This window comes from Centropristis striata, chromosome 10 (genome assembly GCF_030273125.1).
Source record: "Centropristis striata isolate RG_2023a ecotype Rhode Island chromosome 10, C.striata_1.0, whole genome shotgun sequence".
In the NCBI taxonomy this organism is placed as follows: Eukaryota; Metazoa; Chordata; class Actinopteri; order Perciformes; family Serranidae; genus Centropristis; species Centropristis striata.
In genome coordinates, this window is record NC_081526.1 from 20,954,169 (window position 1) to 20,967,559 (window position 13,391).

The 13,391-nt window shown below is 41.2% G+C and overlaps 1 protein-coding gene across 1 annotated transcript in view; it reads left to right on the forward strand.

The window, feature by feature from the left end:
* The first annotated feature begins 648 nt into the window (after positions 1-648).
* Positions 649-13,391, forward strand: part of htr2aa (5-hydroxytryptamine (serotonin) receptor 2A, genome duplicate a) — an 88,268-nt gene continuing 75,525 nt past the window's right edge. The window contains exons 1-2 of the mRNA XM_059343190.1: positions 649-1,334; positions 1,482-1,994. Of these exons, the coding sequence (XP_059199173.1) occupies positions 1,538-1,994 (457 nt within the window). The 5' untranslated portion in view covers positions 649-1,334; positions 1,482-1,537. The remainder of the gene's footprint in view (positions 1,335-1,481; positions 1,995-13,391) is intronic.

Consider the following 13,391-nt stretch of genomic DNA (forward strand, 5'->3'; position numbering starts at 1 on the left):
CAGAGTGAGAGAGAGCAGCGTGAGGAGGGTGAGAGCAGAGAATCATTCAGCTCCTGATCATCACTGAAGACGACTCAACAACTTACACTCATTGGAAAATCCACATGAAACCTCTTCTGTGTGCTGATGGTTTACATGAGGAATAAAACATTTTCATCTCTTATTTGTTTTCTTTTAGGAAAGAGACATGGAAATATCCCAGGAGGTTTTTGGAAAACTCAAGATTCATGAAGCTGAAGGAATACTGAGGCAGATCTGTGTTGGTTTGAGGAGGATTTGGAAAAGTGACTGACATTTTCCACTGAGGGCTTATGCAAGCAGCAGGAGGAGGAAATATTAAAGAAATATCTCAGATCTCCAGAGGGCTGACATTGTTTTCTGGAATAGAGGAATATTTTTTACCACGAGTCAGGACTTTCTTATCGCCAAACTGTGTGTGTGTGTGTGTGAAGAGCAAAGACAGAGGAGAAAGTTAGCGAGGTTGTCTTTGGGTTACGCGCGCGCACACACACACACACACACACACACACACACGTCAAATATCATCATGTTCATCATCAATCTCTGTCGGCTGCCGACACAGGTGCAGGGATGAGTTGAGACAAGAGAGCAAGGACACTCGAGGATTTCCACACACACACACACACACACACACCACACACACAGTAATTACATGTGTGCAGGTATGTAGTGAAGGGTAAACCCACCTTTACAAAGGTATACTTCTGCAAGATCTGCATCAAACTGATATAAATGATGTGTTAATTCAGTCGTTTAAGGATAGAAAAGCAAAGGTTTGCATAAAATCAAAGACTAAAAGGTCAGACTTTTTCTGTTTGAGAAGTAACAGAGACTTGGAGGAGATGAAATTCAGATTTGTAAGATCCGAGACTTCACATGGGGCTAATGTTTTTATCATGAGTGCAGCTTTGAGGAGCCAAGACTTCAAGGATGAGAAACCTGCGACTGTGTCTCCCATCACTCAGGCTTCAAATGGATTCAGTAATAAGAAGATGAGACGGGTTTTCACGAAAGAAATGACTGAAAACATGTGAGTCAAACTGACTCTAACATTTGGTTTGGAATATTTTCGAGCAACTGGAACTCTTCTTCGGGTCTGTATTTCCAGTACTTTCGGACGGGCTGCACACAATCACAGTATTATCCAAACGATTAAATTTTTATCCATTCAGCATTGTCCTTTGAGATTGAACAGCTGCTCTTTTTGTTGTGCTGAATTCAGCAGTCTGCTATTTTTGTTCCCTGTGTGGAGAAGATCATCATTTGTTGATCCTTTGACAGACGATTGGAAGCTTCAGAGTTTGCTCTGAGATGTAAATAACTGACAACACACATTGAAATACAATTGAAGTGATAAATGGTGTTATATTTGCAACATTCACCTGGGGTAAGGAAAGGGAGAGCGAGTAAATGATGACAAGACTTTCCTCTTTCTTCCTCCACTCTGACCCATTTTCCAGGCGGCAGTCCTGAGGCGTTTCTGTCTCGGCTGTGACGGAGTTCCCGAGCTGACAACATGAACCTGCGTGGCGGCAACGTGTCAGAGTTGATCTCTAACACCGTCAGAGTCGTTACCACTCTGGAGTCCAACACCTGGTTTCCACGTGGATTCGAGGAAGGCACCCTGCGAATCAATAACTTGACAAACCCGGGTTGTCACGGGAATGGCATCAATGTACACTTAGGGAACTGGTCTTACCGTAACATCGGAGGAGTTTACGGCGAGGAAAGCAGCAGGATTTACGGGTCCCACTGTCCTCAACAAGACATGGCGGTGCAGAAGAACTGGGCAGCGCTGCTAATTCTAGTCGTCATTGCCGTCACAGTAATGGGAAACATCCTGGTGATCCTGGCCGTCTCCCTGGAGAAGAAGCTGCAGAATGCCACCAACTATTTCCTGATGTCACTGGCAGTCGCTGACATGCTCCTAGGCATCCTGGTCATGCCGGTCTCCATGGTGACTATTCTCTACGGTAAGCCTTGAGTGACACTGATTTTGTACTTTATTAACTTGACATTTGGCGTGTTGCTGAATTGAATCGAACAGGCACACAGTGCTTGAACTGACAAAACAAGCTGCACCTGCCTGCATGTTTAAGGCTTCTCTGCAGAAGAAAGTGGCCCAGAGCTAGTGTTAATCACAGCATGAAGGAAATATATAAAATCTGACATTTTCTTTTTTCTGCTCTGTGTCAATCTTTTGGATCAAGTTTGGATCAGGTGTTTGAAGTGAGGTGATGTGACCTCAGTGGTATGAGATTTTATGCATGAATATGTGTGCAGATGGAGAGCAGCAGTGATGGAGGTGTTCAGTGCTGTTGACGGTGATGTGTTTATTTGGATTGATGCTGCAATGCATAAAGAAGTAGGCAGAACCAGATGAATGGAAGGGACCAGAGGACAATGTGGCGGCAAATTAAAAGGAAAAAATATTTGTGTAAAATGAAATGTGCATGCCTCCTGGAGCCTGATAGACCAAATTGCAAAAAATGAATTAGTCTGGAATCCCTCTGTTCATTGTAGATACCCAAAGGGTGTTTAATAGCCATAGACCAAAATGTTGTAACACACACGACAGCGTGCAGAGATGAGCTGTGATGCTGTCACATCAAAATGTTTGTTAATGCTCACAGCAGATTGGTTTTAGCTAACAGAGCAGAGAAGAAATTAGCAGTAAAGTTGTCAAGTGGTAGTAAATGTGTTTGTGGTGAACTCTATTTCAGCAACCCACCAGTGGCTGCTTATGTAATTTATTTAATTTGCAAATGTAGGTTTTTACTTTGTTTTTTAATTTTGAATCCTGGCTACAGCAATGTTGACTGGTTTTAAAAGTGCTCCTCTTTACAGAAAATGAGGTTTGACTCATATTTTAACAAGAGCTAAAAAAAATGAGACAATGATGGCACAGCACCAATGCCATTAACAATATTGCACAGTGATATAGTGACAGTTAGTATTGAATGAATGAAGACAACACTAAAATTAGGTTGTTGCAGTCAAGTTAACGTTAACATGAGTTCACAAACTCAGACACTTTCTGCAAAGCTGCATTACCTTTTCATCAGATAATGATAAGATAAAATCTTTTGTATGATAAGTTTGACTAAAATGGAAAAATTTGTGGTTTTGGCATGATTACATTAACTGAAAACAGGATGAGGTTGGCTAAATATGATTTAAATTTAAAAGAGGCATTCGACATCGGACTAAGCCTTTGAATTAATTTTGAAAAATGCTGACAAAGTTAACAATACACATGACCCCACTACAAGACAACATAGGTTATCAGTTAATAATGCAGGTTCCCGTTCCAGCAACCAGATGTTTGTTTTCTTGCCTCAGGGCAACAATGCACCATGTGGGGTTTTTTTTTTCACTCTGCCTTTGCATTAGAAATCAAAAAGCATATATTTACCCTTCATTTAATCAGGTAATTTCATTGAGACTAGCACACAGCAACAGAGACAATCACAGTAAATAAATCACAAGTCAAAAGTGCAACGACACAGTTAAATTAGAAATTCCTTTGTAATTTATGTGATTCATGAGTTGTAAAGTGGGAGACATTCTGTCCGAGGTCAGTATTTACCCGAGGGGTAACGGCAGTGACAATGTTTAAATTAGAGAACAGAGGTGATATACTGATGCAGCATTTGAAAGAGACCTTAAGACCTTCAAATAATGTATCAGTCCATTGTTGCAAGTATGAGTAAGAAGCACAGATGCTTCATTTTTTGTCATATTTCATGTCTGAATAAATGACCTAACTGGAATTTACCATCTGGTGTTATGAAGGGAAAAAGGCAATTACAGTGTTATCATGTTCATGGTATAATGTGTACCATTTTACTTTTGCATGTCACTGTACTAGGAACACAAAGTACAGCTGAGGTAGTTTTTTAGTCATGAACCAAAGTATTGTAACATGACTTAATATCATCCAATTTACTAGACCTGATATTCAAACCAAAACCTTAACCAATCTCGCTCTTCATGCCATTACCCAACCAATCCAACCAACAAATGCAATGAGCAAATTCAATGCAACTAGCCAATCAGAGGCAGAGTAAGCAGGTCATGACTTGATCATGATGGTGATGGCCACATGAAGCTTCATGGACCATCTTCTTGGGTTAAAAGCACACTTAATTGCCATTTCTTGAGAGGTTTACCTTTAACCAAGAGTGTCATCTAGTGGAGTTAACAACTACAACTAGTGGTTCATGGAGCTTCATTTGGACATCACTACCGTCCTAGGGGGAAAAATCTCCATCCCATGTGACACATGACATGTGATCAATATTTCTGTTGGCTCTACATGATCCACTCCACCTCATTTCAAGAAAGGTACTCAGTCTTCAACATAACTGGCCAGTCAGAGACTGCTTTATATACGATGACAAAATACAGGCTGCTGCATCCTTAACAGTGATGTGGTCTCCAGAAACCAGCGTTAATATCAGCATTGGTACAGAAAAACTAGCCATAACTGAAGTCTGATTTAGCAAACATGCTAACATTTATCCACTGTATTCAATGAACAGAGCACTGTGATGGCGTCATGTTTTGGCACGCTGATCGGCTGAAGGAGTTTGTCTCTCAAGCCTAGTACCTCCGCTCAGCTCCCACCGACGGACAGCATTTGGAACAGGGGAAAAGGCCAGACAAGAGTAGAGCCAACAGAAATGAGCTCACATCATAGGACGGTCTGACCAGGTTAGGCAATCTTTGTAAGAGATACTCAATTAGATTCTTCCTCTGGCATGAATGTGCCTGTACAACACTGCAATCCTTAAAAACAGACCAATAGCAGTGCTTACGGATCTATAAAGTTCTAATTTACAGTCTTGAACATTGTGTCTATTGTATCTGAACACTACTGTCACTCTCTCAGTTGTTCAGGTAGCTGCTGGTTGCTTCTCCCGGTCAGCTTTAGCAAGCTGAACGTTTCCTTTGTGCGTGTGTGTGTGTGTGAGACTGACAGTGGAAGGTGTTTGAGAGAGGAGCTCTGCTCACCTTGATTTTCTTTGTTTATCTGTCCTTCACTGTCGCCCATTTCCAGCTGATCCTCGCTCCTCTGCCTCCCTGAGCTTCCCTCTGTGTCTCTGGAAATGTCACGAGCCGCTGCTTACATAAGGAGCTTTAAGCCCTAAGTAGCAAATTCATTTGCATGAAAACGAGTGGCAGTAAATTAGTCAGAAGGAAGAGCGCTTCCAAAAGAACGACCTCCGGTGCTTATTACTCGCCTTCCCCGCTCTTTAATGAGAAGACAAAAGAAGTCATTAGCCACGCCAACACCAAACACAAACACACACGCTGCATTTATTTCCTTGTGTGGCTGAGCGGCTGCGGTATCTCACAGTCATTTACTAAGTTGGAGCGCAAACACAGCAATGTGTCGGGGTGAGAGGGCGCGGCGAAAATATCACGGAGTGAGGCGGTGGCCATGAGAGGGGTTATTATTGATGTCAAAAAGAAGATTAAAGGGGAAATCAGGAGATTTGTGAAGTTGTGAATGGGTATGAATGAGGTCATAAATTAGTTTGTGGTTGATGTCATGGCTGTGAAGATTAGATCATTATTAGGGTTGTTATTAAGGTCATGCTTGAAATAACAGGTGATATCACAGGTGGGCAACTCATAATGTCATCATATGTTTGACTAGTTAAGGTGATGCATTACAATATAATGTGAGTAAGATAAATAAAGCCAAATAAAGTTTGTCAATGTACCACTAAATGATAGCAGCAGGAAAGCGCAAACTAGAGAAAAGTGTTGTTGCTATCTGAAAAGTTGGAATACTACACTGTAGTTTTCTGTCCACATTCAAAGAATAATGATCTTGTAATGGGCAGTAAAATTTGACCATCTCATTAATTCTTAAGCTGCTGTTACAAACAGGATAATGCAAACAATAGTATTTGTCTTTTTTATTTATTTACTTTCAAAAGGCATGGAGAGAAGTCATCCACTATTTCATTGTACTTCATCCAACATTTTTAGTTGAATAAATTGGCAATTATTTTGTATTTTGCATATCAATAAGTGCCATGCTCATGTAATATCATACAAACAATAACTACTGAAGGAAGGAAGTCCACTATTACTTTTAAGGTGTTTCTAAAAAAAAAAAAAAAATTACAGAATGTATTGAAAATCTCTGACCAGAATGTGTGTAGTGTGTAGTCCAAAACATGTGTCCCAGAGTGGGCCTGATGGCATTTGGATCTGGGTATCTGGTATATCTGGGCCAGTCTGACTCAGGCAGTTGAGGCAGTTGAGTATCTTAAATTGAACCAATCCGTGCCTAACACAAATTGAGGATGTATGTACTTTTTCATAGCTCTTTGCCAGGTTTCTTCAGAAAGCTCCATGCTCAAGTCTTCACCCCACCGTTCTTTCAGATGGTGGAGAGAGTTACCTTCTATGTCCTGTGAAATACTATATAACTGAGACACACAGCCTGGTATGTGGGGCTTACAACTTAAAGCGTTGTGTGCGCCCATGGAAATTACTATCTCTGGAAGTTAGGTTGAGTGTTCAGAATATACTATATTAAAGAGGCGGTGCACGTTATGATATAACTGCCTGCCCTTTATGAAACCTGTTTGGTCAGGGTGCACAATAGTTGGTAAAACAGATTCTAATTGTAGGGCAAGGATTTTTGTATGCCCTGAACGATAACAAAGCGCCCATTTATATCAGCCACAACTTTTAAAGATACAAACTGCACATTTTTTCCTGTCAAGATAGCTGTTCTTCGACACTTGAGAGTTAAATTTTGAATGAAAGACTTGTGATACACAACCTCTTTGTAATCTGGAAATATCTGACGTGCTGTTTCCTGTAGGAAAATTAACTCTGCCTTAAGTTTCATCAGGTGGGAAAGTACTTTGCTTCGCTTTATGGGGTGATTGAGTCCCCTCACATTCCAGATTAAAATTGTTGTCAACCCATCTAGGAAGGCCATGGGAAAAGGGGACTGACTGATGTCCAGAAAGATTCACCCGGCATTAGATCCACATCTCTAGCCCTGGAGAGAAGGGGGGTGGGAGAAAGAGAGAAAGACAAAGTGCACAGCAAGAGAAAAAAAAAAAAACAATAACACAAAACACATAAAGAACCCCTAATGTAACTTGTAACCCCAATTGCTGGCCTCTCCCCAACTGAGAGGCTGCACCCTCCCTCCCTCCTAAGCCATTATGGAGAAACCTGTTCAACACCTTACCTATCGGGGCTGAGGCCCCATAAGAACCTTATGTACCAAGAATTTAGCTTAACAGCTGTAAAATTTCAGGTCAAGGAGACCTTTTCATTGTGTCGCATTAGTGTCTGTAGTCATATCTATGAATGTGTGTGTGTGTGTGTGTGTGTGTGTGTGTGTGTGTGTGTGAGTGTGTATATGCGTGCCCATATGTCTGTGAAGTCAATGATGTATGAATGTGCCTGAGTCTGTGCAACTGAAACAAAATAAAAATGTCCGTAGGTATAACAGTATGAGAGCTCACAAACTTTCAAACCCCATGTCATATTACCCCGTAAAACAATATTGTAAAGAATATTATCCATCCCAAACAATCATTACTCAAGAAAACAATGTCAACAACAATATATGAACCAATTCAGTGACACTGTTATCAGCCTTGGCATTCACAAGGGGTAAAGCGAACTGTACTGTATGACATAACATCCATATGGATCTATACCAGTTGGGATTTTAAAAACAAACAAACAAACAAACAAAAAACTAGCTAACAGCAACCATGTTTACTGAAAAAGTTAAATGTCTCTACCATCAGCATCAGGGGCTTATATGAGAAGAATAAAACATGGCACTGTTTGTGCAGTACCATCCACAACTTCACACAAATAAAGTACTCTTTACTTAACAACCACACCTTCACTTACTGCCCAGTTAGAATGACGCTGTAAAGGAAATGATCTTATTGAATAGTTTGATGGCAGAAGAGGAATCAATAACAACAACAATTTTCCTATTTAATTTCCTAAATAATTTCAATGTCTTTCCATGTCAACCGTACCTGCTTTTTACCTCAGATTGCTATGGCAATCTCAGCATAGAGTGGCGAAAGTGTCTGATTTCTGTCGAAATGATGTGCCCATTGTTGGGATTCTACCACAGGTGAATTTTGGGTTCATTTGTGGACTTTAACATTTGTGGACTTTAACATTTGTGGACTAAATGGAACATTTTCTTGAGTCAACTCAACAAAATGGCAGAACCTCCATTTTGTCCCCTCTCAAGAACTTCAGTTCCCAGAATGCACTGCATTTATGACACCTTCCAGGTGTCATGTCATTGGTCAAGGCACCTTTGACCCCACAGGAGGTCCACTGGCCTGCTATAAAGGAGACAGTCCTCTCTGTCCCTCCCTCTCTCTCCATCGCTGCTCTCTCCACCGTTCCTGCTTGGAAGCATCTCCAGGAGGGGATCCAGAGGCCTGGATCCACCAGCCCCCCTCCTCCCTCACTCCCTGCTGAGATCCTCTGTAGCTGAGGTGTGGCTCCAACAACCAGAATCTCCTTTCCATAAGGAATTCTGAACCAACGCCAACTCTGACCTTCTCTACACACCAAGGCTGCATTAATGAACACAAAGTTCATTGCATTTGTCAGAGAAAGCTCGAATTCAACAACAAGGACAACCAGCAACTTAATTTGCAAGACGGCAAATTATTGAACTCAACTTCCTTCTTCCACTCTTCTGCTGAAAAGGCTTTCCCCCCTTTTTCACCGGACTCGTGAGTAATGTAACTGGGCTTAGATAAGAAATCAGCAAGGACTTTAGCAACAAGGATTTGACCTGTGATTAATGATTTGGTTTATATGTGTGTTTTAAGTATATTTATGTGACGTTCGTGTTATGATCAAAGTTGTATGTTAATCTTGCTTTATACAGACAGTCAGTCTTACTGCAACTAACTATACTAACCTTTGACCTGCTCACACACTGATTAAATTAACTGGAGCTGAACACAGCTCATTGTGTGAGGAGTGGTAAACCCCCTCACACACACACACACACACACACACACACAAACACGTTTCCTTCTCTTTTGTAATGTATTCTCTATTTTATAGATGTGTGCTTTTATTTGCTTTACTTGTTTAGAATAAATACCTTTTGATTACGAATGCTGTCTATTTAATGTTGTACATTATGAACGATATTCTAACCTCTGCTGTGACAAGAATTCACGATTCCTTCAACCACTATTAAATATTAATATGGTAATTTGATTATAATTATATTCATAATTAATAATCAGTGTTCCAAATTGATAGTTTAATAACTTTATGAGACTGATTTAGGTGAATTGGCTATATTTTCTCTGTTTACAGAGTGGTGCCCCTTTTTACGAGCTGACTTAGAGTAAATCAAGTCATATCATTTCTTATAATTAATAATTGTTTATGATAATTATTAATAATTCTTATAGCCATCTAACCACACTTTTGAACCGTGAGATCCACACCAGTGTGCTCAGGTTCACCCCTGCATATTTGGTATCCTTATGGAAGGGATAGCATTTATGATAACGCCCTTTTATTAATATATTCGACGCCCTGTGCAAGGTCATCATTTATTCATAAAAGAGCCATCCTTAATTCCCAACATTTTTGGTGATCCTTGATGAAGGCAACTGGTATCTGTAACCAGATACCCCAACATAGTTGATGCCCCGGTGCGTAATAACAACACCATTGAGAGTTCTTTTACAAACGCTTCAGTTTTGACTGGATCCGTGAAGCTTAACTGCACTCTATCCCACGTTGTAATCCTCAGCTTGGCTCTGTACCACATCCCGTATTACAGTGTTGCAGAAGTTGTCTCACCTGCTTGAATGCAGCCCGCTGCCGTGCCACTGACTCTGTATAATCGTATATAGATTTTGTGCCGCAAGTGATTTACGGAGGATCGCTTCTTTCTCCTGGTAATAGTGACACTTGACCACAAAGGCTCTTGGTTGCAGCCCTTCATCCGGCGCTTGTTGGAGGGTGCGGTGTGCTCTGTCTAAGACGGGTGGTTTGTCCAGCTTCAGTGCTTTCTGTAGTATTCCAGCGACAAATGTAGTTTGGCATGTGCCCTCTTCACGTCTTTCTTTGATACTGAAAATGTCCTCGGTTTTTGCCGTGAGACTCACCACTTCTTTCCTCAGCTGGGACACCTGTTGCTCTAGTTCAGTGATGGTGTCAGAGTGATTGTTGGCCGCATCTTCCAAGCTAGCAGTGCGCTGCTCCAGAGCGTTAGCCTTAGCATTAGCACGCTCAATGGCCATTTTTATTTTGTCTTTAACAATGCTTATTTGCATGCATATTTCAGCGTTCTGAGTCTCCACTTTGTCATCTATTCTTGCCAGCAGTTCAGCCTTCTAAGACGTAAACGCATCGAGTATAGCTGATTGACTAGGGCCCGTGCTCTGGGGCCTTAGCGCCGCTCCTCAGATCCGGCATCTTGTATCGTCGAAAAATCGTAACAAAATTGAATAAAAACTCACATTTTCACCGTCTTTCGATCTACACTCTGCTTATATGACACTCAATCTGTCATAAACATGTGTGGGTTGGGCTCCTTGACATAAATAAAAGGTTAATATGGGGGAGCTCAGAGACGCGCGTCTACATCTATCCAAGGCCAAACTGGAAGTCCTTGCTGTAGGCCCTTGTAGGGTATATATTTACCGCATACTAGATTGAATAACTGCTGTTTATACTTGTGATGACTGAATAAAGTTACTTTACAGGACATTTTCAGATCATTTTTCCATAGAAACCGCCCCGTGGCGCACTCTGAATGAAAACTCAGTATGACTTTTTGAGCAGCAAGAGTTAAGATTTCTGAACAATTACTTAGAGAGCTGCACTCTAAATCATGCTCTCCATAGTTTTATAGAAAAGACATGAGGCATGTACAGTCCAGTATAGTTGTTAGGAGAACACCTGCTGAGGGAAATGGAGGCTAAGTGCCTTATCAGCTGGACGACATTTTAAATTTTGTCCACCAATGGAAATGTTGGGAAATGCAGCTGATCATGAAAATATGTGACACTGAGTTCTTTTTTGAAACTGTAGCTACTGGTAATTATACTTTTCTTGAGTGGCCAAGCACAAAATGTTCTTTTAAGAGAAAGAAATGCTGGTCTGTCCGTCAGTTGGTCGACTGGTGACTGCTTTGGTCCAGACTAAAATACTGTATCCAAACAACGATATGATGGATGGCCCTACATTTGGTATAGTCAAGTTCAAATGATTTTATCAGGAAAGGCCAGACTGTCCTCACCTAAAAAATTGTCCATAGAGGTTGTCTGTACAAACGGCAAAGTAGAAAGTCAGGTAACGTAGTATAAAGATCAACAAAATCTGTAGAGAGATGAGGTTTGGGTGGTCAGATGGGTCAAACGAAACAGGATTTATACCCAAAAGACTGGTGTGTGTGTCCCCTGTGCAATAAAAGGTAATTTAACCTAACTTTATTACAGTACAATGCTTATCCAAACCACAATCTTTACTTAAATCTAACCAAGTACTTTTACAGCATTAACCAAGGTGAAATTACCACATGAAAGTTGAAATTGTAACTCTGCATCCATTTCACAATGCTGTTCTATAATGTCAAATATGTCTCATAGGCTATTGTGATTCTGCTTGGAAAGTACAGATCCCGATTTTAGATCCTAAGTATCCAACATGTTTGATAATAACTTGAAGCATTCCCGAAGAGTCTGCAAACAGATCGGGAGAACTAAGACAGGATCACATCGGTACTGACAAGGTTCTAGAGAGGATTTCTCGATTGTTGGGAGGCGTGAATCAGGGTAACATCGGCCCAAAGTCCCTGTAGTCCGACTCTGGCTTAAGTAAAACACTGCAACTGTTAATCAAATCAAATCAAATCAATTTTATTTATATAGCCCAAAATCACAAATCACAGATTTGCCTCAAAGGGCTTCACAGACTGTACATGGTACGACACCCTCTGTCCTTAGACCCTCACATCGGCCAGGGAAAAACTCCTTTAAAAAACCCTTTTAGCAGGGGAAAAAGAAGAAGAAACCTCAGGGAGAGCGACAGAGGAGGGATCCATCTCCCAGGACGGACAGACGTGCAATAGATGTCGTTGTACAGGGCAGGTCAACAGAGTAGAATAGAGTAGATAGAGGTTGGGGGGGGGGGGGGGGGGGAGCGAGGGAGAGAGAGAGAGAGAGGGAGAGAGAGAGAGAGAGAGAGAGAGAGAGAGAGAGGAGCAGGAGTTCTGGGGGGGGGGGGGGGGTTGGGGGGGTTGGGGGGGCACAGCAGCAGGTGATGATGCGCCACCATTGGCCAGTAGTGATGGTGAGTGGACCAGGAGAGGAACTGTTACAGTGACTATTTCACCAGTTGGGCCTAATTTTGGCCCTATCCAGGCACATCCACAATCCAAAGTGCTTCGCTCTTTCCGGTGTTTTGCGGCCATTTTCTCCACCACCAGTGTAGGTAGAATAAATTTATTTACATATTCAACAGTCTATGTGAGAATTTCATTCATGTACGTGCAGATTTACATGTCTAATTGCAATATCTATATAAGTAATTCTAATGAGAGAAAACAGAAAGAACATTTGGGCGACAATCTTAAAAAGTACATCTGTATTTTTACTGTGCTGTATTTTATTGTGAAAGGTGGAAGAATGGTCTGGGAGTGCTGATAACTATGGTTGCCGGTAATATTAATTTGGCGTACCCAGAAACAACCAATTTCCCCTGAAAAAAAGTGCGAGAGATGAAAGTGACAGATCCATGACAAAGATAGCACGCAGCTAATTCATACCACTCAAATAACTGAAAACATAATATGATCATTTATACTAGTAGTAAATGTGAAATTTTGATAGAATGCTTGCCCAAAACCGGTCGACTCAGGATACAATGACACTATCTCTAGCGCTAACATTTAATAGATTTCTCTTGTCAAACAACGACCCCACAAACCTTCTACGCTCTCAAACTGTGTAATTTCTTTATTAATCTCACTTTGCGACACATTAGAAGTGTTGTCAGGACTTTCTCCAATGAGTCACTGTTACTTTACCCGCTCCGGGAGTTCAGTTAAATATATGGTGTGAGGGGGCATATTGAGCATCTGAAATACTTATCAGCATTTGGCCGGTAAGCTGATAAGTTTTGGCTGGTGTTCTTATCTTGTCAGGTGGCCCAGTGATGATTTAGAGATCCAGCTCAATTCTATAAATCTATTTGGCTAAAACAAACATGTCAAGTGTCTTGGGAAATTTGGGATTAGCCTAAGCATTGGCTTTTGCTGTGTGGACACTGTGGACAAAGAGCTTGATTCCTGTCTGTTATACTTGAAC